This window comes from Urocampus carinirostris, chromosome 19 (assembly GCF_059441175.1).
Source record: "Urocampus carinirostris isolate Australia breed hairy pipefish chromosome 19, RoL_Ucar_1.0, whole genome shotgun sequence".
In the NCBI taxonomy this organism is placed as follows: domain Eukaryota; kingdom Metazoa; phylum Chordata; class Actinopteri; order Syngnathiformes; family Syngnathidae; genus Urocampus; species Urocampus carinirostris.
The window spans coordinates 11,801,274-11,828,887 of record NC_142367.1 but is presented as its reverse complement, the minus strand read 5'-3'; the positions used below and the strand labels follow the sequence as shown (position 1 = coordinate 11,828,887).

General features: G+C 37.6%; 1 protein-coding gene across 2 annotated transcripts in view; it reads right to left on the bottom strand.

The window, feature by feature from the left end:
* ppp1r9bb (protein phosphatase 1, regulatory subunit 9Bb) overlaps positions 1-27,614 on the bottom strand; it is a 31,305-nt gene that overhangs the window by 1,018 nt on the left and 2,673 nt on the right. For both annotated transcript variants that reach the window (XM_088323029.1, XM_088323028.1), the window contains exons 3-10: positions 14,963-15,095; positions 12,472-12,592; positions 10,883-10,987; positions 8,499-8,631; positions 6,386-6,538; positions 5,205-5,258; positions 3,074-3,303; positions 2,907-3,003 (exon numbers count right to left, since the gene is read on the bottom strand). In XM_088323029.1, coding sequence (XP_088179155.1) covers positions 2,907-3,003; positions 3,074-3,303; positions 5,205-5,258; positions 6,386-6,538; positions 8,499-8,631; positions 10,883-10,987; positions 12,472-12,592; positions 14,963-15,095 — 1,026 coding nt within the window. The remainder of the gene's footprint in view (positions 1-2,906; positions 3,004-3,073; positions 3,304-5,204; positions 5,259-6,385; positions 6,539-8,498; positions 8,632-10,882; positions 10,988-12,471; positions 12,593-14,962; positions 15,096-27,614) is intronic.

Genomic DNA, 27,614 nt, shown 5'->3' with positions numbered 1-27,614 from the left:
GCAGCGTGGCCGAAAAAAAAGAATTATAGGCAATATGAGTGATAAAATTGAAATAATTTAAAATCGAGTGGAAATTTTCATATTTTACTGGAGAAATTTGCGTTTTTTTCTTCCAATTGGGGAAACATTTTTAAAATGAGCCTAATTAGATGTGATCTTTTTGATATTTTACTAGAGAAGTAAAATATCAGAGAATTCTTACTGGTAATTTAATAATTATCAAGGTTTTTTTTTTTTTTTGCCAAAATATTACACAAAACAAGCATAAATTCAAGCCAAAAGGGGAGAAATAAGTTAAAAATGAGTATTAATGAGCACCCAGCAGAAGTTATTTATTATATTTTACTGGTAGGTTAATTTTTTTCTACAGGAAGAAGATTAAAATGCAGTAGATAAGTAATTAATAGTTAAAAGTGAGCTGAATAACATTTTGTTAGTTTTATGACAGATTTGGTATCTTAAATAACATATTTTTTTAGCCTATTGAAAAAAATAGTTTTATTTTACTCAGTTTTTTGTATATATTAAATTATTAAAATGAAAACTATAAAATAGCAAAACTGTTTCTCAATGAGACAAATATGCTTTTCTTTTACGTGGGAAAAAATGCTCCCCATATTTACACTTGTTATAGTTGAATCCATGAGGAATACATTCAAGTAAAAAGTAAGCATTGTAACACTTTTTCTCATTAAATATACTATCTATATATATATATTCGTGAAGAAAATAAGTATTTGAACACCCTGCTAATTTGCTATTTTATTATTTCTCCCACTTAGAAAACATGGAGGGGGTCGGACATTTTTATCGTAGCTGCATGTTCGCTGTGAGAGAGATAAGCTAAAAAGAAAAATCCAGAAATCACAGTGCATGTTTTTTAACAGTTTATTTGTGTGATACAGCTGCAATTAAGTATTTGAACACCTAAGAAAATGAATGTTAATATTTAGTACTGTAGACTGTTCGCTATAACAGATGTCAAACATTTCCTGTAGTCTTTCACCAGTTTTGCAAACACTGCACAAGGGATCTTGGCCCACTCCTCCACACAGATCTTCTCTAGATCAGTCAGGTTTCTCGGCTGTCGCTGAGAAACATGGAGTTTGAGCTTCCTCCAAAGATTTTCGATTGGGTTCAGGTCCGGAGACTGGCTGGGCCATGCTAGAACCTTGGTATGCTTCTTACGGAGCCACTCCTTGGTTTTCCTGGATGTGTGCTTTGGGTCGTTGTTGTGTTGGAAGACCCAGTCAATGCTCTGGCTCAGAGAAAGAGGTTGTTACCCCAAATCTCACAATACACGGCCCCAGTCATCCTCTCTTCAATGCAGTACACTCGTCCTGTCCCATGTGCAGAAAAACGCCCCCAAAGCATCCCTATGCTTCACAGTTGGGATGGTGTTCTTCGGATTGTACTCTTCATTCTTCTTCCTCCAAACACACTTAGTGGAATTATGACCAAAAAGCTCTCATCTTACCACAAAACTTTCTCCCATGACTCCTCTGTATCATCCAAATGGTCATTCGTAAACTTAAGACGGGCCTTGACATGTGCTGGTTTAAGCAAGGGAATCTTTCGTGCCATGCATGATTTCAAATCATGACGTCTTAGTGTATTACCTACTGTAACCTCAAAATCGGTGATCCTAGTTCTTTTCAGGTCATTGACCAACTCCTGTCGTGTAGTTCCGGGCTGATTCCTCACCTTTCTTAGAATCATTGAGACCCCACGAGGTGATATCTTGCATGGGGCTCCACTCCGATTGAGATTGACCGTCATGTTTAGCTTCTTCCATTTTCTAATGACTGCTCCAAAAGTGGACTTTTTTTCACCAAGCTGCTTGACAATTGGTCCATAGCCCTTTCCAGCCTTGTGGAGGTGTACACTTTTGTGTCTGGTGTCTTTAGACAGCTCTTTGGTCTTCACCATGTTACAAGTTCAAGTCTAACTGATTTAGTGGGGTGGACAGGTGTCTTTATGCAGTAAACCACCTCAAAACGGTGCATCTGATTCAGGATGATACATGGAGTGCAGGTGGACTTCTAATGGGTGGACTAACAGGTCTTTCAGGGCCAGAATTCTATATCGTACACAGGTGTTCAAATACGTATTTTCAGCTGTATCGCACACATAAATTGTTAAAAAAATAATGCGTTGTGACTTCTGGATTTTTCTTTTTAGTTTATCTCTCACAGTGGACATGCACCTAGTATGAAAATTTCAAACCCCTCCATGATTTTTAAGTGGGAGGAATAGCAAAATAGCAGAGTGTTCAAATACTTATTTTCTTCATATATATATATATATATATATATATATATATATATATATATATATAAAATTAAATCAGTAGGAAATGATTATTTTGGAGAACGTGATAAAATGTTACATCAAATTCACAAATTTGCGTTTATCTCCTGCCATTTGGATTATTGTAATTCTCTCCTCTCTCGACTCACGATTTTTTATTTTATGATTTCTATTTTGTTAATTTATTTTCAGATTTTTTTTTTCTCTATTTTTGAAGCCCTATCTGTTCCCTTGAAAATTGTTGACTTTGTAGTGTGTGACGGTTTTAAGCCAATTTTGTTTGTAATTATCCAATGTTTGATCACAAAGGTTTTTTTTTTTAAAGGAACTTTTATAAAAACTGTCTTGTGGCACCCTCTGACGGACCAAAGTGGTACTACAACTATAAACTTTACAACGAAATTCAATGCACTTATTTGCAATGATTTAACATGCTTAGTGGCTTCTAAATCACGCGACACAACAAATTGATGAGGGTATTAGTCGCTTTTGAAAATCGATTTGATCGATACGTCCTTGCAGTGTCCTCGAATCACATCTGTACTACTTGAAGACTTTTTAGCGAGATTTTTAGTCCAAAACATTTAGCGTCAAACCTGTTCCTGCAGCTGCCCCGACTCCTCTTTGAGGAGCGACGCCTCCGCTCCCGCTTGTTCACTTCGCTGCGTCTCCTTCTTCAGGTACTCCATTTCCCTGCAGAGGAGTCCAAATATGAGTATTTTTTTACTTTGTTTGTTCTTCACCAAGCCATTCAGGTTCTTACTTCTGCTGGTACTCCTTGATGAGGCGCTTGGCTTTGCCGTACTTGCGCTCCAGCGCCTGGTACTGCGCCTGGGTCTCCTTCAAATGCTCGTCCACCGCCTGACACAAACTCTGCGCTTCCATCCAGTAGCCCTCCAGCTTCTCCATGCGCTCCTTGTTCTCCTGCAGGGTTTGCTCCAGCTGGGCTTTGTCAAGGCGCCAACGCTGCTTGTCCTGCTCGGCGTGTTGCAGCTGCCAAAGGGGGAGACATTGGTCATGGTGGATGTTAGGAAACGGCATTGGAATACAGTAATCCCTCATTTTTCGTGGGGGTTGCATTCTAAAAGGGTCCCGTGATAAACCAAACCCGGGAAGTAGGATACTCGATTATACATTAAAATTAAAAAAACAAACCCAATTTACAGGCTCAAATATATGTTTAACAGATAAAAGCACCGTAGCCAACTTTATAAATGTTTATTTTTTTATATTCATAGATTCTGTACTGTCAAATTATAATTTAAAAAATAGTCTTGCCGCTTGATTGGACAATTGTATTAAGGCAGGGGTAGGGAACCTATGGCTCGGGAGCCATATATGGCTCTCATGAGTACGTATGGCTCCGAAATAAAATGTAGCTATTGCACATCTCTCTGTGGTGTTCCAAAGTCAAGTGATTTAATCCCGATTTTGGTCCATATAAAGCCGAAGCAACGTAATGCAGAAGTTCGATAAGAAACCATTCAAACTGATAAATAAAAACGCTGGCAAACGACTTTGATTGGGTGAGCAATACAGGTGGGCGGATCCCTGCACACAGCGCAAGGCACTTCCTCGCTCAGTGCAGTCTACATCCAAAGTGAATATGACGAAATGCGTATCGTTTGCAGTAATTTGTGACATTTCTACAAAATAACTTTGCATGCACATTGTTTTGAAACCGTTATTAAGGACAAATTTCATGGAAAAAAATGTCTCAACACTCTTAACTGAAGGTGGAAGACAAATCGTTAAATGGCATATTTACATTGATTTGGGACACAGGATTTGGCATTATTATCATTTCATACATTTGATGAAATCATCAAATGACACACAGTGAAATAAAATGTGCTGAAGAATTAGCTTTTGTTGAGAGCGTGTTTGGCAGTTATTTCAATTTTGTCTGAAAATATATGATGTGGCTCTCTCAATTTTTTTTTCAAAACATTTTTTGCTTTCATGGCTCTTTGGTTCCTGACCCCTGTATTAAGGACACGTTCCACCTGACTTCTTATGATACTTTGTCGTCATCCTGTGGACATTATGGAAAACTTCATTTACTTTCCGCTTGGCAACCGCAAATGTTGAATGAGCCATTCATACATTAGTAGATCAAAAAATAGATGTCTGGACCCGTAAAATCCAATGCCTTTTATATACTTTATAAGGAAAAAACGCATCCTGTTTCTATTAGGGCTGCAAGACTGCACGATTTTGAAAAACAAAAACAAAAAACCCTAGTTGCGATTTTCCAGACTAGAATTTTAATTTCGATGGGATTTTTGGTGTAACAGAAAAGTGCATTTTCTGTCCTAGTTTTTTTGTTGTTGTGAGAACTTAATCATACCGATATGCTTTAACTATAAGAAAACAGTGCCCTCATCTGGGGAGCTTTGCTAGGGTTGCTGTCTGCTCACACGTGTGTGGGCATGGCATGCTGCCTACGAACTTTGCCTCGCCTTTATTGGCCGGTGCCGTTACAACCTGCCTCTGATTGAACCCGTGCCATTAAAACCCGAATTGTGACAATTCTGATTGGCCAAACTCCCTATGACTTTCAAACATGGAACTATAAATCCTTGAAAAAAAAACAGTGTCTTGCGATTACACAAACGCACTATGACACATCGCAATATCAATTAGATATGGGTTACTCGTGCAGCTCTAGAATCTATATTTATTTGAAACTGTAAGGAATTGTCTTGTTTGCCCTTTTACTGAGACCGTTTATTTTTCCATTATCAAACATTTTTGAAAAAGTGCCAGGGAGCCACTAGGGAGCGGCAAAGAGCCACATTTGGCTCCATGGCATTTTTAAAAGGTCGAGAGGTACAAATTTGTTGGCGATAGAAACCACAATAAGCAAGGAATTACTGTAGAATGAATAGTACCTTCCTCTTCAGCTGCTGGATCTCTGCCTGGGTCACGGCATGCTTGATATGGAGCTGGATTGGGAGGACATCAGGTAAGAAGATGTGTCATACCGATAACACGCACAGGTGTCGACGATATTTCTATGTATCGCCTATCGAGTATGCACTGCTGACAGCTGTCTATCAAGATTTGTTGAAAATTGTTAGAAGATTATGATGATTTTTGTGTTTTTTGTGTAAATTGTATTATTATTATTTAATTATGTATTACTTTTGTTTTTTGAAATCATTATTCTTCCTTTATACCGTAAAAAAGTTATTAAAATACATTAAATTGAGGAAAATCTTTTCCCCCTTTTATTACAAAAAATGAGTTAGTATAGTTGAATAAAATAAAAACAAACTTTAATATTTTAAAGAAATTTGCTGCACTGCAAAACACCAATTTCTCTTAATTTGTTATTTTTTTAATGGATAATTTTTATTTATGTATTTTCTGAAATTATTTCGTAATTGTGTTTCAGTATACAATACATAAGTTCATTAAAAAATTGGAGTTAAAAAAGAATAGCATATTCCAAATATATATTTTTAGTAAATTCTCTGCACTGTAAAACTGTTATTTTGTATTTATTATTATTCATCATTAATTTGAGATTTTTTTTACATTTTTTTAGTAAAAAAATTACTGTATAGCAAATTAAGACGAATATTTTCTCCCTATACCAAAAAACACTAAATAAAATAAAAATGAAAAAATCTTTAAATGAATGAAATGCCTACAGAACAATACGTTTTGCACCATGTATATATATTTTAAGTATTTATCATTTTTTGTGTTACGCATATGATAAAAAATAACAAATTTAATAAAAAAATTATAATGTTTTATTGTTTATTAAGTTTATAAATAAGGACAACAGGCCCTGCTGACCCATCAAATTAGCCTGCCCTCATCGTCCCACTGTCATATTTGTTCTTTTATTTTATTTTTATTTCAATATAATTCCTTTTGTTTCCCTCTGTTACAGTAGGAATTTCTGTTAAGAGGACCAGTACATTAAACCTAAAACTAAATCAAAAGCACTATTTGTATCACAACTTGGTATCGCCGACTACTTGAGTATCGTTCTGGAATTATCGGTATCGAAAATTTCTAGTATATTATTGGCTATTAGTATTATTGACTTTGAGTATACCTCTTTATATTTATGAGCAAGCTTTTCGGGGTCGGTCTCCATTGGAGACAGGTCCTCGTTCTCTGCAAGGTCGAACACTTCAATGGCGCCTGTGTACTGCGGACTGACGTCTTCGTCCTCGTCTTCGTCCTCGTCTGTGCCGTACTCTCCGCCCTGGGGGGGGGACATAGGGGTACGAAACTTGGTTTCATACAATAAATATATATTTGTTTATTTATTTTTGTACATTATGTCACAAAAGTGAATACACCCCTCAAATTTCTGCAGAGATTCCATCATTAAGTTTAATTGAACATCACTGAAGAAACATTGATTTGACACAATGACAAGGAGTCTATCAGCAACGGCCATGGCTTCCTGGAAAAATATCCTCTGGTCTGATGAGACAAAGATTAATTAATTTGTCTCAGATGGTGTTAACCATGTGTGGCGGTAACCAGGTAAGGAGTACAAACATATTTTTGTCATGCCTAAAGTCAAGCATGATGTTGGGAACGTCATGGTTTGGGGCTGCATAAGTGCAACTGACATTTGGGAGTTGCATTTGATTAAGGGAAACTATGGGTAAAGGGGATGGATTGTCTCCAGATCTAAATTTAATAGAACATCTTTGGGGTGTCCTCAAGGACAAGTTGGAGAATCACAAGATCTTGAATATCCCCCAGCTCAGCCATGTTGTCATGGAGGCGTGGAAGAGCATTCCAGTGGCAATTTGTGAGGCTCTGGTTGAATCCATGGCCAAGAGGATTAAAGTGGTTCTGCAAAATCATGGTGGCCACAGAAAACATTGAACTACAGGAACTTTTACTTGAGGGTGTACTCACTTTTGTTAATAGGGGTTTAGCTACTAATGGCTATGTTTTGAGTTTTTGAGGGCAAAAAACAATTTACACCGTTATGTAAGCTTTATACATACTATCTTTCATTGTGTCAAAGCGATGTTTCTTTAGTGTTGTTCAGTTAAACGTTAAGAAGAAATCTCTGCAGAAGTGTAAGGGGTGTACATTTGAATAAAGAGGAGGGAATTAAAGATGTGTTTTTCAAAGATCCGAGTCATCAATTAATAAAAAAAATAAAAATAAATGGTCTAATTCACATACCTGTCAACCTGTACGTTTTTACCGTACAAAGTACGTTTATTATGCATTTTAAGACGTGTACGAGAAAATCCGTCAAAAACGCTAATTTGTCAATTATGGGTACCATCCGGTAAACACCGACTATCACGAAACGGCGAATGGATCAAGTCAAACGAGTTCGCCGCGGAAGCCTCTATCTCGGTATCGGTTTTCTCGTTGCAAACGAAGCGAGCGGTTTGATGTAGTGAAAGGAAGTCCGTCTCTTTTTAGAGAACCGGCTTTTTCGGCTCAACTCATTAAAGAGAGCCGGCTCTCAAACGGCTCACTTGCTTTGATGCATTATATTACGAATTATTATGTTGTATAAAGAAGTTAAGAAAAAAAGGAATTATAAAATGAGAAAATGATAAAAGAGGTTATCCCTTTAATTAGTATATTACCAACAATAATTTGATGCAGAAAATGAATTCATAATTTGAATAAGAAAATGTATTATTATACTTAATTATATTTGCATGTATTTTTTCCTCCTACAGTGAACGTCCAAGCTACTTCATTTTTGAACCTTTTTTATAATAAACCTCATTCGTGTCGAGCAACTCAGGATCTCAAAATGTTAATTAACAATATATATGATATAACATAACACATGTACAATATAACATGTTAAACTACATAAATAAACACGTTTGAAAAAAAATATGGTGTAAGGTTATTTTGTAAGGGAAAATACGACAGTTTGCAAGGGCATGGAGCCCTGGAGCTTGACAGGTATGTTATTAAAATAATCATGAGTTGCAGCCCTAGCAAGGTGAAGTACTGCAAACAACCAGTAGATAACGCCAAACTGCCATTTTCCACCAGGTTTGGATGCGTTTCAAGAACACCCTCCCTTTCAATGAACGGAGTCACTTCCTGGCATTGTCGCTGATGGAAAAGGTTGCACCCAAGCGAGTGCTCAGAAGGGGGAGATTATTATGGATTACTCAGCACTTCCCAAGCACAACCCACTACCGAGGAAAAAACGGACGTACCTCTTGCTCCTCCATGTATTGGTTGTAGCGCTGCTCTAGCATCTCGCGCTGCCAACGTTCTTGCTCCAGAGTCTGCTGGATCAGCTGCGCCACTTCGCTCTGCTCGCCGGGCTTCTCACGCCCGATGAAGAACCTGCACCCGGGGGATCGATTAATTAATCGATAAGAATAATCAGGGCAAACTTGAATGTTGACGTATACAGTATACAAGGTTCGTACGCGCTTTTTATGGCCAAATTCAAGCACTTTTCAAGCACATTCAGAGCCAATTTTCCAATTTCTCCAGTACCCGGTCTGATGCACCTGTCCTGATGCACCTGTAGCAGGCGATGATGCTTCACATGACAACGCCATACAAACTAATGCCAACTGTCGTTAAACGCGAGGGCATAATGCAATGGCCAAGCGAAGCCAACAGAGCAGGCCTGTTGGCGTTATTTTTTAGGAAGCCTTGTTTTATTTTTCTTTCAATCGAGTCAGACTAAAGAGAAACATGGCAACTATTTCAAGTATTTACAAGCACGTCACCCTAAATTCAAGCACTTTTCAATCCTTGAAAAGACATCAGAAATGGAGCATTTTCAAGGATTCCAAGTACGAACCCTGTATATTACACGTATAATTGTTGGTTAAATCTTAAAATTTACTTGAGATTTACCCTTTTACCTTATGAGTCAAAGCTGCTTTGAAGTTTTAACTCGAGTTAAAGCAGATTTAATGCAGATTTACTTTCAAGTGCTTCAAAAGCCTTAGCTTTTGAGTTAACTTTCTTGTTTAGACATAAAAGTTAAAGCTTTAAAGCTGCTTAAATCTTTGCCTTGAAGCTTTATATCTGATTTGGTACAAGAGTTAAATCAGCTTTATAGTAATCAAGTAACTAATCTAGGTTAGTTGCTTTAAAGCTTTAATGCAAAAGTTTAAGAAGCTCTAAAGCCTCAGGTTTTGAGTTAACTTTATGGGTCAAATTAGAAAGACTCATAAGTTAGGGCTTTGAAGATGCTTGAACTTTTGCATTAAAGCTTTAAATCTGCTTTAACTCTAGAGTTAAATCAGCTTTACAGTGGTCAAGTAACTAATATAGGTTAAATGTTTTAACTCAAGCATTAAAGCAGTTTTAAAGGTTTAATGCAAAATTTCAAGTAGCCTGTAAGTTATCTTTGTAGTTCAGAGTCAGAGGACTCGAAAATCAAGGCTTTAAATCAGCTGCATTGTATTAAAGTAACTAATATAGGTTAAAAGTTTTAACTCAAGAGTTAAATCAGCTTTAAAGAAAAAGTTCAAGCAGTTTAAAGCCTTAGCTTCAACTCTCAATTGAAAACATAAAACTATATTGGTTACCGGCATTACCGGTGCTTTAATACTGCAACACGGAATTAACTCTAGAGTTAAACCTTTAATGCAAACCTTCAAGCCGCTTTAAAGCCTAATTTTCAAGTTCACACAATAGAAATAACATTCTCATGGGGGCCGGACTAGTAGATAAGAGAGAAAGAAAAAAAGAGAAAGAAATAAGAGAAAGAGAGGGAGAGAAGAGTAGAGAGGGTGAGACAAAGAATGAGAGAAAGGGAGAAAGAGAGAGAGAGAGCGTAAAAAAACAAGAGATAAAAAGAGAAATACTGAGAGAGGGGAACAGGAAGAGAGAGAAAGAAAAAAATCCAAAGAGAAATAGAAAGAGTGAAGGAGATAAAAGAGAAAGGGAGACTGAGAGAAGGGTAAAGCAAGAGAGAGAGAAAGAGAAAAGAGGGAAAAGGAAAAAAAGAAGAGCGAGCAAAAGAAGGTAAAAAGACACAGAGAGAAAGAAACAAAGAGGAACAAAGAAAGAAAAAGAGAGACAGAGAGAGTGAAAAAGAGAGAGATAGAGAGTGAGGGAAAAAGGGAGGAAGAGAGAGAGAGCAAGACAGAGAGAGTAAGAGAGAGAGAGAGAGAGAGAGAGAGAGAGAGAGAGAGAGAGAGAGAGAGAGAAATACAAGTACAGGGCTTGTGAGAGGCACGTGGCTTTGGGAACATCAAGTGGATATATTTAACCTACAGCTCGTTTTTCTCTTGCGCTTCTCTGAGCGTTGTCTCGTCGGCCGGATTCAATTCCTTGGCAGGCCTGATCCGCATGTTTCACACCCTTGCTTTAAAGGCTGCTTTAACTCTTGACATAAAACCTTTAAGCAGCATTAACTTCAACTAGACAGCTGATTTAACTCTTGAAGCAGGTTTAAAGTTTTAACCTTTTAGATCAAAGTACGAGGACTCAAAAAATGCCTATGAGATAGTACATGTTTTTGTTTTCGTATTTTTCAAATCGATTGTGGTTTATTTAAATGAATGACATATTTTCATACCACTAGGGGTCAGTATAAAATTATAATTGCGTTTATTTATTTAAAACTCACTTGACAGTCCCCGACGTGTTCCTCAACACGGAGGCGGCGAAATTCTGGGTGACTCCCACCAAACTGGTCCCGTCCACCTCCACGATCAGGTCGTTTACTTGAATCCTGCACAAGCATCACAATCAAACCACCTCTGATACCGATACCAATATCGATACCACACCATATCACAGAGCGGAAGAAGTGACTGCACTGCTTGAAAGTGGGTGTAATCAGTGGTATCAATTATAAATGTATTTTCTGGATACACTGCTATTCAGGTTTGTGTTTTCTATGAAAAAGTCACACCTTTATCTATCAAGAGTTGTCCAATGTCTGTGTTATTTTGCCTGAATGGCTTTGCCACTCTGCCTTAAAGCACAGCATCTCGGAGTCACCTCCTAAGTGCCGATGTTGAGACTGGTGTTTGATGGGTAGTACTTAACAAAACCAGACATTTGCTAAAATAGTCATTGGTAACCTTAACAATGCATGCGGTGTACTTCTGATTAGTTTCATGCAGTGTTCTCGTTTGCCCGCATCCCTGCGTCTTAGACGCATCATTTTTGCTGGGGACGCAACTTTTTTGACACAAAATTGTCATTATTACCCGATTCCTTTTTTTTTTTAACAAAGATTTACCGCACTCCAAACTTTTCGTCAGGCAGATCCGCCATTGTTGTTTTGGTCTCGCGGTTCGAGTTTTCGTCTGCACGCCGACCTCGTTAAACGAGATCTCGTTGCTTCGAAATTACGTCATTTTTGTGGTGGTTGCCGTCGATTTAAAATGAAAATCAACACAAAATTGGTAATTTCTTCAGTGTCAGTAATAAGTCGACGCATAATGCAGAAAGTGACAACGGCAATAATTCCGGCACGAAAAAACGGCGGAGAAATTCTTCATAAGATCGCGGAGGCAAGGAAACCACGTGTATTGAAGCGAACGATTCGACGAAAGAAAATAAACAAAAGAATACACCTAGCAAGAAAAGGACTTTTCTGCCAAAATGGACTCAATTATATTCCTGGTTACGCTATGAGGAGGATGATAATGGATTGGACCTTGAGAAGGCATTACAACTGTGGCGGGACAGCAAACCACGAAGAATATATGAACTGAAAAATCTGATGTGATAACTGCTTTGTATTACCAATTAACTGATGATTAAAACTGAATGAAAATATAGATTAATATAATTATTTCAATAATATTATTTTGTATAATGTACAATATTGTTGTGAACTGAAAAATCTTGAAGTGATAACTGATTTGCATTACCAATAAATGATGATAAGTGATGATTAAAACTGAATGAATGTATAGATTTATATTATATATTTGTCGCCAATTTACAATTTCAACCTCAATAAGACTAAATTTTGGGGACCCATAGATCTCTGTTGGGACCCATGGATTTTTGAGCATGCGAGTCCCCGGGACCCATCACTTTTCAGAGATAAAATGAACACTGTTCATGTTATCTTTATTGAAAAAAAAAAACTGTTCTAAGCAACCCTAAACCTTTCAGTGTATATTGGGGCGATATCTGATACTAGGGTTGAATCTTGAAAGTATTTACAGCCACACAGTTGTTTGCCCAGGTACCCACCGGCCGTCACGGTGTGCTGCTCCCCCCTCGGTGACGGTTTTGACGAAAATGCCGAGCTTCTCCAGGCCCATGTCGGCACCCGCACCCATGCCAATGATGCTGATTCCCAGGCCGTCCTCGTCTGGAAGTCGAGATGAGGCGGATTTAGTTCAAAGCGCCTTTTTTGGGTTACATAACACTATTTCAGATCTGAGTCTTGGAAACCTAAATATCTACATCAGGGGTGTCAAACTCAATTTGACAGAGGGCCACTTCAACGTAATGGCTCTCCACAAAGGCCTGATGTAACGTATAATATATATATATATATATATATATATATATATATATATATATATATATATATATATATATATATATATATATATATATATATTTCTGAAATTTTCATTGTAGGTGGAAGTCCGCTGTGAGAGAGATAAACTAAGAAGAAATAGCCAGAAATCTCAGTTTTATTTATTTGTTTGATACAGCTAAAGATAAATATTTGAACACCTGAGAAAACTGACTTGTAATATTTGGTACAGTAGAGATTGTTTGCTATTACAGAGGACAAACGTTTCATGTAGTCTTTTGCACACACTGCAGGAGGGATCTTGGCCCACTCCTCCACACAGATCTTCCCTAGATCTGTCAGGCTTCCGGGCTGTCGCTGAGAAACACTGAGTTTGAGATCCTTTCAAAGAGTTTCGATTGGATTCAGGTCTGGAGACTGGCTGGGCTATGCTAGAACCTTGATTTGCTTCTTACGGAGCCACTCCTTGGTTTCCCTGGCTGTGTGCTTGGGGTCGTTGTCGTGTTGGAAGACCCAGCCACGACCCATCTTCAATGCTCTGACTGCGGGAAGGAAGTTGTTCCCCAAAATCTTACAATACACAACCCCATTCATCCTCTCTTTAATGCAGTGCACTTGTCCTGTCCCATGTGCAGAAAAATAACCCCCAAAGCATGATGCTACCACCCCCATGCTTCACAGTGTGTTGTTTGGATTGTACGCTTCATTCTTCTTCCTCCAAACACGCTTAGTGGAATTATGACCAAAAAGCTCTCATCTGACCACAAAACTTTCTCCCATGACTCCTCTGTATCATCCAAATGGTCATATGCAAATTTAAGACGGGCCTTGACATGTGCTGGTTTAAGCAAGGGAACCTTTCTTGCCATGCATGATTTCAAATCATGACGTCTTAGTTACCTACAGTAAACTTGGAAACGGTGGTCCCCGCTCTTTTCAGGTCATTGACCAACTCCTGTTGTGTAGTTCCGGGCTGATTCCTCACCTTTCTTAGAATCATTGAGACCCCACAAAGTGATATCTTTCATCAGGCTCCACTCCTACGGAGATTGACCCTCATGTTTAACTTCTTCCATTTTCTAACGATTGCTCCAACAGTGGACCTTTTTTCACCAAGTTGCTCGGTAATTGCTCCGTAACCCTTTCCAGCCTGGTGGAGGTGTACAATTTAGTCTCTGGTGTCTTTAGACAGCTCTTTGGTCTTATTCATGTTACAAGTTCAAGTCCTACTGATTTTATGGGGTGGAGAGGTGTATTTATGCAGCTAACGACCTCAAACCAATGCATCTGAGTCACGATGATTCATAGAGTGCAGGTGGACTTCTAATGGGTGGACTAACACGTCTTTCAGGGTCAGAATTCTAGATGATACACAGGTGTTTAGATACTCATTTGCAGCTATATCACACAAATAAATTGTTAAAAAATCATGCATTGTGATTTCTGGATTTTTCTTTTTAGTTTATCTCTCTCACAGTGGACATGCACTTTCGATGAAAATTTCAGACCCCTCCATGATTTCTAAGTGGGAGAAATAGCATAATAGCAGGGTGTTCAAATACTTATTTTCTTCACTGTATGTATATAATACATATTATGTAAATATATATTTAGATATTATATATGTAGTATATAGATATAATTCTTGTGATTATTATTATTATTTTTTTTTTCTTCTCATTTGTTTATTTTTCACAAATACAATTGTTAAAAACGTAAACAAAAATAATCTACCGTAATCTATGTATTTTTTCACATGTGCCTGGAAGTAATCTGTGATTTTTAGAAATTAATAATTAATGTTAAATAATGTTGCGGGGTAATATATATTAATTATAAAAAATAACTAAGGATAAAAAAGGTATTTTGTCGCTTATAATACTAATTTAAGAGAAGAAAAGATATCAATTGAATAATTGAAAGGAAAAGCCTTTGCCCTTTATTTCCAAGATGTCTATTTTTTTACTGAAGTATTAGTACCACATGAAAAGTCGTTTTTTTTAGTACCCCATCTATTTTCGTGGCTCTGCAGGCAGAAACAAAAGCTTTTAAGGCATATATGGCAAAGATGCACACACTTCTAACTATAACCTCTTATAAATATCTAAACATGCCTTTGTGTTGAAGAAATGTTGAAGGTTATGCTCTTTTCTCTCATATTTTTGCACAAAATCTCCATTATTTGGAGGTTCTGACCTTTCTCCAATTCCACCGGGAACAGATCCAGCCGCTCCACTCGCTTTTCCAGCTCGTACTCGGCGGACGCCGCCATTGGGTCCACGTCCTCATTGCGACGGTCGTAGTCCTCATTGGGGTAGGTGGCGAACACCTGACGTGCACAAAACATACAAATATTTGGTATTATCCCTTTATTTTTCCTTCATTTTACTATTATCAATTTATTATGGTTTTATGGTTCTGTTTGTCATGATTGCTGATTCAGGGCACCTGTGACTGCCCAAATGGTGCCAATAGCCCTGAGCGCTGATTGGTTCAAAGACTCCTTTTAAACCCCAAGCCGTCAGACCGTTTGCGAACCTATTTTCCCAGCTAGGCAAGCTCATACCTTCCAACATTTTCCTGCCCTGTTTTCTCCTGCCTGATATCTGTTGCCGACCTGTTTCTGGACCCGTTTCTGCCCTGGTCTTCCATCCCGACCATCGACCTGTTTTGCCCTGTTTCCTGCCTGATACCTGTTGCCGACCTCCTTTCTGGACTCGATACCGCCCTTGCTCTCCCGTCCCGGCTAGTATCCCTGCTGCCTACGATTATCCTCGCTCGACACGGCAGTGCCACTTCCGCGTTCCAGCCACCTGCTACCCGTGTCCTTCAATCATCGGATCGTGGAAGCAAGCACTGCTCTCTTTCTTTATCAATAAAACTGAGTAAACGAACGCTACTGGGTCTTGTCTCCGTTTCTGGCTTGTGTCACTGTTAGTTTTTACAAAATTCTGCATGGACTTGCCCCCTCGTATATTTTTGTTTTCATTTTCCCCTATGTTCCAACTAGGAGCCTTCACTCTGTAAACGCTGGTCTATCAGTAATTCCAAGAGCCAAGAAGATATCCCCATGTTTGAGATCATTCTCCGTTCAGGCCCCGGTGCTGTGGAATGCTCTAGCCTCTGAGATTCACTCCGCAACTTCATTGGTAGTGTCTAAATGTAGGCTTCAAACAAACTTATATTCAATAGCTCGTGAGAGATGGCGACCTCATACTCTTGTAGAGACAATGTCCCAAGCTGACTCCACTCACAGAACAATCCATTCACAGAAGGTGACCAGACTTTCCAGCTGTATAATAAAGATTTGAAACCCCAAAGTGTTTATTTGTAATCAAAGGATGAATGATCTGTATCTGTGTCTCATGTTCATGATAGGAACTAGTTCATTGCATGTCCAAATGAAATGTTGCCCGTTATACACATTTATAATTGTCATAATGATTATAATTAACCTGTTGGAGGACTTTATTTTTAAAAGCAGCAACCTGCCTACGTGACCTGATCCCCTTTGAAAGTGTGTGCAACCAGCTTTCTCGACCTCCTCTTTTTTTCCTGCTGACTTCACACGTGCTCCGTGGGAGGGAAAGGCCTCGCCTGCCGAGGTGTCCTGGGGACAATGGCAACCAACAATGAAAGCCACAGCCTCGTTTCCCCAGCCAGGAAACATGGCAAAACCAAGTCATGGTTCTCCTTTTCCCTATCCCTCGGCTGAGGAATGCGACAAATTGATTGAGAGACTTGTCTGAGGAGGGGTTTTTTCGCCATGACTTGATTATCTTAACCGGGTTTATGAATTGATAATTTTGTTATTGCCAACAAATTGGTTTCCCTGTTTTCGTTATCTAAGACTACAAGGCCGGTGTCAACAATGCCCTTTTTATTCTTTCATTTGATTACATTTTCCTCGTCATGTAAATAAATGTAGTTTGTGTCAAACACGTGCATTATTTATTTGTGTGTCTATTATTTTCCTTCTGGACTGATTGTTCATTATCCATATCAATTAATTGAAAAATTGATCATTTAAAGCTAAAATTAAAATATATTTAGAGTGTTGCTAGACACAATATGAGGCGAATTAGTTCGTATGGAAAACCGTGAGCAGTACCTACTGGCGAATTGGTCACCACCGAATTAGATTCTGAATCAAATAAAGATAATATGAAGCAATTACTCGACACTCTTGTCTTATTGTCCTCGAGGGAGAAAGATGAGCCTGGTTGTTGCACAATGCATGCATTTTGAGCCATCTTGCGAGCACTTGGACCTTATGTATCATCTAGAACAAGGACCTCCATCCTTTTTTAAGCTGAAAACAACTTTTTGTTACTAATAAGCGCATAAGGCAACCAGTTTGATATGTATTTCTAAAATAACCACTTATCATGTTATTACTATGTTGTTACTATGTTATTACCAATTTAATTATTGGAAGTAGGGTTAAGTAGATTCATTCAACCAGTAAAAAAAATAGTTTTACTAGAAAATCACATTGACCCAGCACTGGTGAGCTATTTCAGAACAGGTCCATGGGCACCTCAGCTGTCCTTAGGGGACATGCTGGTGCCCACAGGCACCACATTGGAGACCCCTGATCTAGAAAACACTGCATGCAAAAAATATTGGAACAGGAAGCTGTCAACTGAAAATTCCGTTATTAGCTATATTTAATGTTGAGAATGTCTGTGTATTTTCTGCTGATGCCCTTGCAACATCTATAACAGCCTGATTACCTCATGAGTGACCCCTTCTCTAGGTTTGTTGAGAATTTTGTGTTTTTCCTTGCCCTCCTGTAGGTTTCAGATCAGGGGATGTTGTAATGTTGAACGTGCAGCTCTTTGAGAATACTAGTAGTACACATTATAACAAAAGATGAAATCCAACATTAATCTTTTCATTTAAAGCAAGGGTCTCAAACCCGCACCCCGGGGGACATTTGCGGACATCAGCATGATAGTTCGATGCCCCCACTTTAATAAGAAAGTTGAAGGGACAGTGAGTGTTTTTGAGTATTTTGTAGTATTTTTGTAGTATTTTGTCATGCAACTAAAAATAAGTGCTAAAATCACAAGTAAGAATAAACATAACAGGGAATCAAAGTGACCATTAAGCACCATTTTTTTTTCTTTTTTTGCCCAGACTTTTATCCACGTTTTAGTTATTTTTGGGTACCCGTAGTAGCAAAATGGCAGAGTGATATAATGTTAAATAAATACAAATTTCTCGACCTACGAATGTTTGAAAAAATGCACATAGTTCATCTATTTTTGCTTATCATTTAAATCAATATTAAACTTGAGGACAAAGGTAGCTTTACTTATACAGCACAGCTAAAAATAGCGAGACATTGTCTGTAGCCAAGTGGCTGAGTGGCTAGAGAAGGAAACAGCGGGGGGAAAAAGATGCCTGAACGACAAGACTCAGCTAAGGCAGGCGAATTACACATAAAATAAAAGCAGGATAACTAATAATGAGATCAGCAACGGGCAGCTAAGTCAGTTACATGAGTGGCTAGAGACGGAAACAGTGGAAAAAAATTCCAAAATACTCAAATCACGGATCTCTGTGACTTTCACTTGTCAAAGGCGAGTTACAATGAAAGGAGAAGTAGGAGCAGCTGACAATAACAGGATTGGTGAGCTATAGCTTGTATCGAAGTGGCTAGAGAAGGTAACAGTAGAAAAAAGAGGAAGATGCCTCAATCACGGGACTCGGTGACCATCACATGGAAGACTCCGTTTTGGAGGTAACTGACTAGTAAGTGCTTTAAGCAGGGGTCTGGAACCGTTTTTTGACCAAAAGAGCAATAATAAGAAATAAAGATTTTTTTTTTCTTATAGATTCATACCATATATTTTGATGAATAATTCATACCTGCTCGCCGGACAAAATCAGCCCAGTTTTTTCACAGAGTAATGTTCCATGATTTGATAAAATTAATTAAACAAGAATAATTCCAGAGCCTGTGTCCCAAATCAACAAACATACCACTTTAAACTTGTCTCCCTCGCACAAATACTTAAGATCGTTGATGCTCATTTCAACCTTCTTTTTTTTTTATATAAATAATGGTTCCAAAACATGGTGCAAGCAGGGTTCTTTTGTAAAAATGGCGCAAAATACTGCAAACAAGGATCCTGACGTATTTAGCTTCAGTGCAGACGGCGCTGGGCAAAGACAAATGCGCTATGTGCATAGCTCTGCCCACCCCTACCACTAACACAATCAAATTGTTCTGTGTGCTTGGCTGGCATTTCTGGCTGTTTACAGTTTTTCTGTGGGTTTTCATTATTAAGTGTCTTAACAGTGAGCCTTAAATGTTAAATGAGTTTCCGCATAAAGGATTCCTTACAGCCCAAACAGGGTCTAGTGGTGTGACACCTTGATTTGTAAATTGTGGTGGGGCGTATGCTCTTTATATACTTGACCAAACTAATCTTGCTAGCAGCACTGTGTTAGCTATGCGCGCATTACACACGACTCTGCGTTTTTCAGAAATGGAACACTATTGATGAGATTTGCTCGAGTCTTATTTTATCTGTCATATATATACTCGTAAAAAGAGCCATATATAGGTTCCTGACCCCTGGCTTAAAGCATCACAAAATGGTCATTCAGGCTTCCGTAATAGCAAGATAGTGGCCGAACACCTTTGCTTCCTGAAGTTTTCTAATGTAATTACACATTTCTAAACCTAAAAAGACGTTTATGAGATGTGCCGTTGCTTATTGTTTAAATCAATAGTGTTTTATTTAAATGAATGTCACAGCACTATAGAGATCGCTATATACACACTGGGCCTTTAAAAAAACAGAGGAACGTCTTTCAACACGCCACATTTACTGTGCTTCTTTTTCCAAGCCTCGTCATTTACATAAACACCTCCGGCATGCTAATGGGGGTGTCCCGCAGTTGCACACACGCGCACGAAGTGATTATGCATTCAGCACCTCGCACATTCCACTCAATCGCTAGCAATTGTCGACGTCTCTTTTTTTTTCTCCTCCTCACAAAAAAACGTTTTTTTTCACACCCCGGCTCTATCCTTTTGCACCTCGACGTGTCGGTTTTGTAAGCGCCGCGCTCATTCTCATGACGCGGCTTTGCTCCGTCTCCATGGCGACACGCTACCAGCTCCTCGCATCCAACGACCCCTCTTCCTCTTAGTACCCCCCCTTTCCGTTTGGAGATTTACAGTATGATTGTGTTTGCATGCATCGCTGAACACTCAACAAGGGTTTGCTTTTTACATTTAAATCTCCTTTAACACCGGGAAAAGCTTCTAAGGCTGATTTAAGAGGTGTGCGTATTGTAATACTTCTTATAGTGGCCTAAATTAACACAGGATAAGTTCAGAAAAGTCTGACATCGATATTTGATACAGCATATACAATAATACTAAAAGTGATAGCACTTAAAACAAAACAAAATCCACACAAATACAGGGACTCATTTCTTTCATATTTTTAACATATTCATGAATCTGTGTTGCTTAGTTTCTTGTTTTTATTCCCAAATTTCATAATAAAAGACAACTAATGCTTCTAAATAAAGCAGATTATTTGCTCGATACCGATATCTGGTGTAGATGTTCACCCATCCTTGATTCACTCTAAAAAATTTGTCACCTTGACAAATTTTGAGCATTATTTTTGGTCGTTAAATCCATCCTGAGTAAAAAATAAACAAAGAAATTGTCACGGTTGCCATGGCGCCCAATTGGCGCCAGCTGCGGCTGGTTGACAGAATGGCTTTCTGTCTATTTAAGCTCAGTGCTCTCACTCTTCCTTGTCAGTCCGTCAACGAACCTCTGCCCGGCAATATGTGGGTTCTGACTCGTCCTGTTTCCTGTTGGTATTTCCTGTCGGGTATTGTTCCCGTTAATTTTGTCCTGTTTAATATCGGTTTCCAGTTTCGTTCCCGTCTATTTTTGTCCTGTTTATAATTCTCTCTAGTTTTAATTCCAGTTTAGTTTGTCCTGTTTGATTTTAATATCCTATTTCAATATCGATCCTGTCTGTCCCGTCCTGTCCGGTATCGACCCCATCTGTCCGATATCTGCTCAGGCAATTGGTATCGGTCTCGTCGGTCTCTGGCTTCCTGTCTTTCCGCGTCAGACCGCTGCCTAACGTGCATGACTCCTCATTTCCCGTAAAGTAAAAGCTTGTGTGAGAAACGTCACCCATTTGGGTCCTGATCCTGTTCCGGTTCTTTACAGAAACACTAACAAATAATTCAAAAAATAACAGGAAAGTCATTTGGAATTAAGATACAGAATACTTAATATAATAAAAAATCATTGTTACATCCAGAAGTAATCTAATGATTTATTGTGATTTTTAAGTAATGAAATCAGAATTTGTTCCTTTTAAAATCCTTTAAAATATCATTTAACAAATAAAGGACTAAATAATTAAATTTATCATTTTAATCTATACAATGATGTTTTGGGATTTTGATTGCCAAAATTAAGAAAATATTCGTTCATTTTTTAATATAATATTTTTTTTTGAAAAGTCATCATTAACACTATGATATTCTTAATAAAGTAATTCGTTATTTTGTTCTGATCAACGTACTGACTTTGAGGTAACTGAATTTAAAATAGTTTGAAAATGTGACCGATTATTTTTTTTTAATCTTAAAATTAATTTTGAAAAAAATACAAAATAAGGATTAAATAGTTTCATCAATTAATTTAATAAACGCAATTTTTGGATTTGTTTTGTTTTCTCAAGTATTTGAAAAAAAAAAACATTGGAAAGTTAATTTATTGAATTCTCTAAATCCTGAAAATGAATAACTAATTATTAATAATATTGAATAAAATGAAAGTATAACAACAATAATGCAACACAATATTGTTGTGATAAAATCAATAATAAAAGTATAAAAATAACCCCTTTTTAAAAATATTCTTGTAATATTAGTATAAATGACACATGGACAAAAACAAAATTGGCATCATAGGATCAAAAAAGAATGGAATTAAAAATGAAATGTGAATTCATTAAAAAAAAAGAAAAACAGTAATTTATCCTGCAAAATAAAGCCTTATAAAGCCTTAAACGAGCTTGCGCAGAGGTTTTTGATCTAGGTTACCTTTGTATTTAGTGGGATTAAAAGCATGTGGCTTACATAAATACAAACGCACACGCACAAAATAAGTGCTTGTGTACGTCATTGATTTTGAGTCGGGGTGAGGGATCCTGTGCAGGGGGGCTCGCTGATTTTGGATTTCAGTTTGCAGTTGATTGAAAGGGTCACACTTTCACCACAGACAATGTTGTTGTGTTTACAAGACAAACAGTAGGATTAGAGATGGAGGGGGCGATATGGGAGGGGGTCAGTGTACGCCAAAGAAGGACGCCATTCCAGTTGTGACTGATAGTAGGTCAGAAGAGCCAACAGATGGCCAGGAAATTCCCCCCACTCCTCCCCTCCCGATGCGGCATGGGATGTCCTACAAAAACGGCTAGCCGCGGACACTAAACAGCTGAGCTAGCGCCGGTGGCATTCGATTGACAACCATGGATTCGTTTGCATGTCAAAAAATGAGCGGCATCCCGAAGTCAAGTTTGAGTGGCGACTTTTAATTACAGAAAGTATTGGCCTCTCAAAAACTTTTTGTCATATTGCCACATTTCAGGCTTCAAACTTAGAGCTTAAAAACTGAAAATATTTCCTAAGAATCGACATGCGAGATGAAACAATGAAGTGGAACCAAATCATTTCTTCATCTTAAATTATATTTACCATGATATATATATACCGTATTTTCCGCACTATAAGGCGCACCTAAAAGTCTTGTTTTTTTCAAAAGCTGACCATGCGCCTTATAACACAGTGCGCCTTATATATGGCTCAATATTAAATTCGCAAGGTCTCGCAACTACGAGAAACAGCCGCCGACTCCATTTTTCGCGCTGTGCATACTGGGAAATATTAAACGATTGGTAGTTGCCGGGGCTCGTGTTGTATTTGTTTACTAAGTGGCAAAATGGCTACCCCATTAAACTGCTTAATTCATATTCAACAAATACAGTATTTGTCTGAATCCAGGGTTATGACTGGTGAAGATGTAAAGCACAATTTACCTTAAACAAACGCAGAATTATTCAGAATGTCACGTTTGAGAGAGAGAGAGAGCGAGAGAGAGAGCGAGATTCTCTTTCATACGTGCATTTGTATAAGAAAATGGCTCCTGTTAAGAGACACGCGTACAACGCCGAGTTTAAACTCAAAGCGATCAGTCACGCAGCACAACACGGCAATAGAGCGGCAGCGAGAGAGTTAAACTTAAATGAATCGATGGTACGGAAGTGGAGAAAGGATGAAGATAAGCTCCGCCAAGTAAGGAAAACTCAACAAAGTTTCCGTGGCAATAAAGCAAGATGGCCAGAGTTAGAGGAGACACTTGAACAGTGGGTTGTTCAACAAAGAGCGGCAAGCAGAAGTGTCAGTACGATAACTATACGTATGAAGGCAACAGCGCTGGCACAAAAACACCGGACGTGTTGGATGGCCCATTCACTGAGATATGGTCAATTCGAACACAGCAGAAGAAGAATTCGAGGGATTCGTCGATGAGGAGCTTATAGAGTGATCTTTGTTTTTCTTTTGTGTGTTTACGTTTTACATTTTACAGTTATTATGTTATTGCTTTGCACTCGTTGTTTTTGCACATTACGAGTGTCACTTTATTGCGATTGCACTAACGTTTCATTTAAAATAACAGTATCAGACGTTTTTTTCTTTGCGTGTTGACTAAATGGACAAAAAATAAAATGATATGTCGATGTTGTTCAAAGATGTGTCACGAAAATGCTTTACCTCAGAGAAAATAATAAAACGGCTGTTTATTTATTTTGGGAGTGAATGGAGTTGTGGAAAGCTTGTTTGTTAATAAAGTTTGACCTTTTTGAATATTTTGTTGACATTCCCTTGAGCGTGGCAACATCTAGAGGTTGCATGAAGTAACTACATTCTCTACTGTAGTCAAGTCGTCACATTTATTTACCGTAAATAGCCCTTAATCCCAAAAATGTCTCGAAGGACTGCACAGGATTACAATTACAAAATTGCACAATTACCTGATCTTAAACCAGCATGCACTTATAGCGCCTTATAATGGGGTGCGTCTTATGTATGGCATAAGTTTTAAAATATATCATTCATTGAAGGTGCGCCTTATAACATGGTGCGCCATATAGTGCGGAAAATACGGTATATATATATATATATATATATATATATATATATATATATATATATATATATATATATATATATATATATATATATATATATATATATATATACCACAGCCATATCCCCCTAGAGTAATTTCTGACTCTTTTTGGGAGATTGAGTCAGAGGAGGGGATTCCCAGCCCCCTCGCTCAACCCAACTGAGGTGTTGGGAGTCATTAGGTGATCAAACCCCCCAACTCCAACCCCTAATGCTGAACGCCAAGCAGGGAGCTAACGGGTACCAATGTTTGACTCGGCCAAGGCTTGAACCACAACCTCCCAGTCGCCATACCCCCAAGGCCACCGAGCTGGTTTACAATGAAAAAACTGAAAATTGGGTTTTCCAAAAATATTGCCTGCCTGTTCTCTCAGCTCAGCCAAATGACTCCAGCAGTTCCGTGATGGCTTCTGAATGATCCATTGTGGACCTAAATGACTAACGATGGAAGAACAGAGTGCAACTGTGTGTCATTTAGTTTTAGTTTAAAGGCACTTGCTCACAGATTGGCTCAGAGGAGAATAGACAGCATTATGAAGATCAAATAGAGATAAGGCAGATCCGAGATAAAGTTGTGGAAAGGTTTAACGCAGGAATGGGATACAACGAGATTTTGCAACATTTACACATTTCCCAGAGCAGAAAACAACTTTAAACCTACCAAAACCTGGCCACCCCTCTAAACGTTTGGCCAAAACAAGAACAAGTGCAATTACATTGGATGACCTGCAGGCATACACAATTGAGGTGGGACAATCTGTGCATAAGACAACTAAGACAACATACTTTGCACAAATCTGCCCTCTGTGGAAGAGTGGCCAGAAGAATTCCCTTTCTGAAAGATTACCATTAAAAAGCCTGTTTGACTTTTGCAAGAAGCCAAATAGGAGCAAGGTGCTCTCGGGTCAGATGAGCCCAAAATTGAACTTTTTGGGCTGAATGCAAAGTGTTACGTTTGGCGTAAGTTTACTGCGCATCAGACAGCAAACAACATCCCTGCTGTCAAACTTGGCAATGGCAGCATTATGCTCTGAAGTTCATTTTCGTCAGCAGGGACTGGGAAGATCACTAGAGTTGATGGAAAGATTGATGGAGCCAATGACAGAGCAAATCTGGCAGAAAACCAGTTGGAATGTGCAAGAGACCTGAAAATGACACACGGGTTCACCTTCCAACAGGACAAAGACCCAAAATATTAAGCAAAATATACAATGGAATTGTTTAAAACAAACAGATGTTTTGTAACAAAGAAAATTTCAGTTTCAAGCTGTGCAAAACTTATAGAGACATACCCCAAAAGACTTGTGGCTGAGTTTGCAGCAATAGGAGGTTGTATAAAGTATTGCGTAAAAGGGGACAAATAATTTTGCAACGATGACTTCAATTTTTCATTTGTGACTACAATATTCAATGCTGAATACATTTGGTTTCTTTTCATTATTGTGTCTCACATGTTGTTGATTCTTTGACAATTTTTTTGTTTTTTTATCAATAAGTTAGAAGGCTGAAATATGGCAATAATAAGTCCTTGGGGGGGACAATACTTTCGCAAGGCACCGTACTTTTAAATATACCGCGTCCAAGTGGTCATTGTGAGCATGTGAAAAGGAGCAATTTGCACTAAATTGAAGCAAAACCAAGTATCAGTACTAAGTATCTTGTTCGTGCTAACGCCAGGCTTATCTTAAGGTCTCAATAATTGGAAATTAGAGTATTATGAGGATACTTTTAAAGTAAATTTATTTAAAATTAAAAGTTGATCATATAATATTTAATTGTTAAAATCAGTGAGTATATCATTTAATCAATTAAATTATATAAAAATCAGTTCAGGGTGTCCCTGCCCGAAGATAGCTGGGATGGGCTCCAACACTCCCGCAACCCTAATGAGAATAAGTGGTGCAGATAATGGATGGATGGTAGAGCCACATAAATAATATTATAAATTATTGGATTAGTTAATTTTTAAATAAGCTAATACAATAATGAGATTATCTTTGCCTTTAAAAAAAATCAATATAATCGAACGAATTTTCAGATTTTTTTGCGAGTTTTCTAAGCAAATTTAAAATAAAACCGAAAAGTGGATTGATTAATTTCAATGATCTAAAAATAAATTATTAAAATAGATATTTACATGAATAAGTTGAAATATGTATCTTAAAAAGACGCTAATACAAACCATAAATTAAAAAATATGGCTTTTTGCACAAATAATTTTCTTTTAGTGTATTCATTTTAACAATTATTTTATTTACTATTAATACATTTTTATTTTTTATTTATTTATAATACTTATCTTCTATTTCGCTTAATTAATATTATAAAAATAATAGTTGATTCAAATTAAAACACCCGGCAAATACAAATTATTTTTCCATTTAAATCCAAATCAATTAATTTAATCTAAATAATTGAGTGATTTGAACTTTGTAAATATGTATGAATATTTGATTTATTCAAATTATTTTTCAATCTTCAATTCAATTAAAAAGTAGTAAATTTATGAGTAATTTATCTAATCAATTAGATTATTTATTTATAAAAGAAGCTAGTACACACAATGAACAAAATAACTATTATTCAAATCAAATGTAATTTATTTATGAAGAGCTTTTCAGGAAATGAATTACATTCAGTACAATAAGACAATAAAATCCCCTTTATTCCCACCCAAAACCCAAAACACCTAATACACATTACACTCCAGTACAAATGTAAAAATACATTTGTTTCTTAGTTTAAAAAAAAAAAAAATTAAATTCATCTCATAACTTTAACTGGTATTTTTTTAATAATATTGATCATTTTTATCTATATACTACTAATCATAAATATCTTTGAAATGAGAAGAGTAATACTGAATAATCTGTTGTGAGTCATATCAGATAATTTCACTCAATCTGGAGAAAATTATGATGATTATTTCAATCTCCAATTTTAAAAAAGTTTATCCACGAGAAGCAGAAAGCTGTAGTATGCCTACCAGACAAGCGGGGGGCGATGTTATCCGAATGCGACGTATTACAAAACAGGAAGTTGCACTAGCAAAAGGCTGAAGCTCATAAATGGAGTCATTATTGTCTGTTGTCAGTCTACATTGATGAGTTATTATTCTTAGTTTTAATTTTTTTAATTCTCGTGAATGTGATTTTAGAGGCCCTGTTTCTATTTTTACAAACAACAGCAGACTGATGACAATAAAGCCACAAAACACAAAAAGAATGAGCCTACGAACTCTACCCTTGATCGTATTATTTCTCTCCCTTTTGTATTTTTTTTAAATAGATGCCAACTCATAAGCAGCGTTTGTGGCTGTCACTGACAGGAAGTAAGCTCTAAATATGGCTACTTCCTGTTTGGCGAGTAACACAGAAGCGTGACATTTGAGCTGCATAATAGTATAATAGCATAATAGCATCTCCCCTTTTTTGTTTTCCTCCCCCTCCCCATTCCTGCTTGACCCTGACAGGCACTCACGGCAACAATCTCCAAAACAAAAGGCTGCGTGGGGTACAGTATGATACAGGCGGGGGGCAGGGGCCCTTGGTGGGGACGCAAAGCAAGACATTTCGGGGTCAAGTCGAGCAAGGTT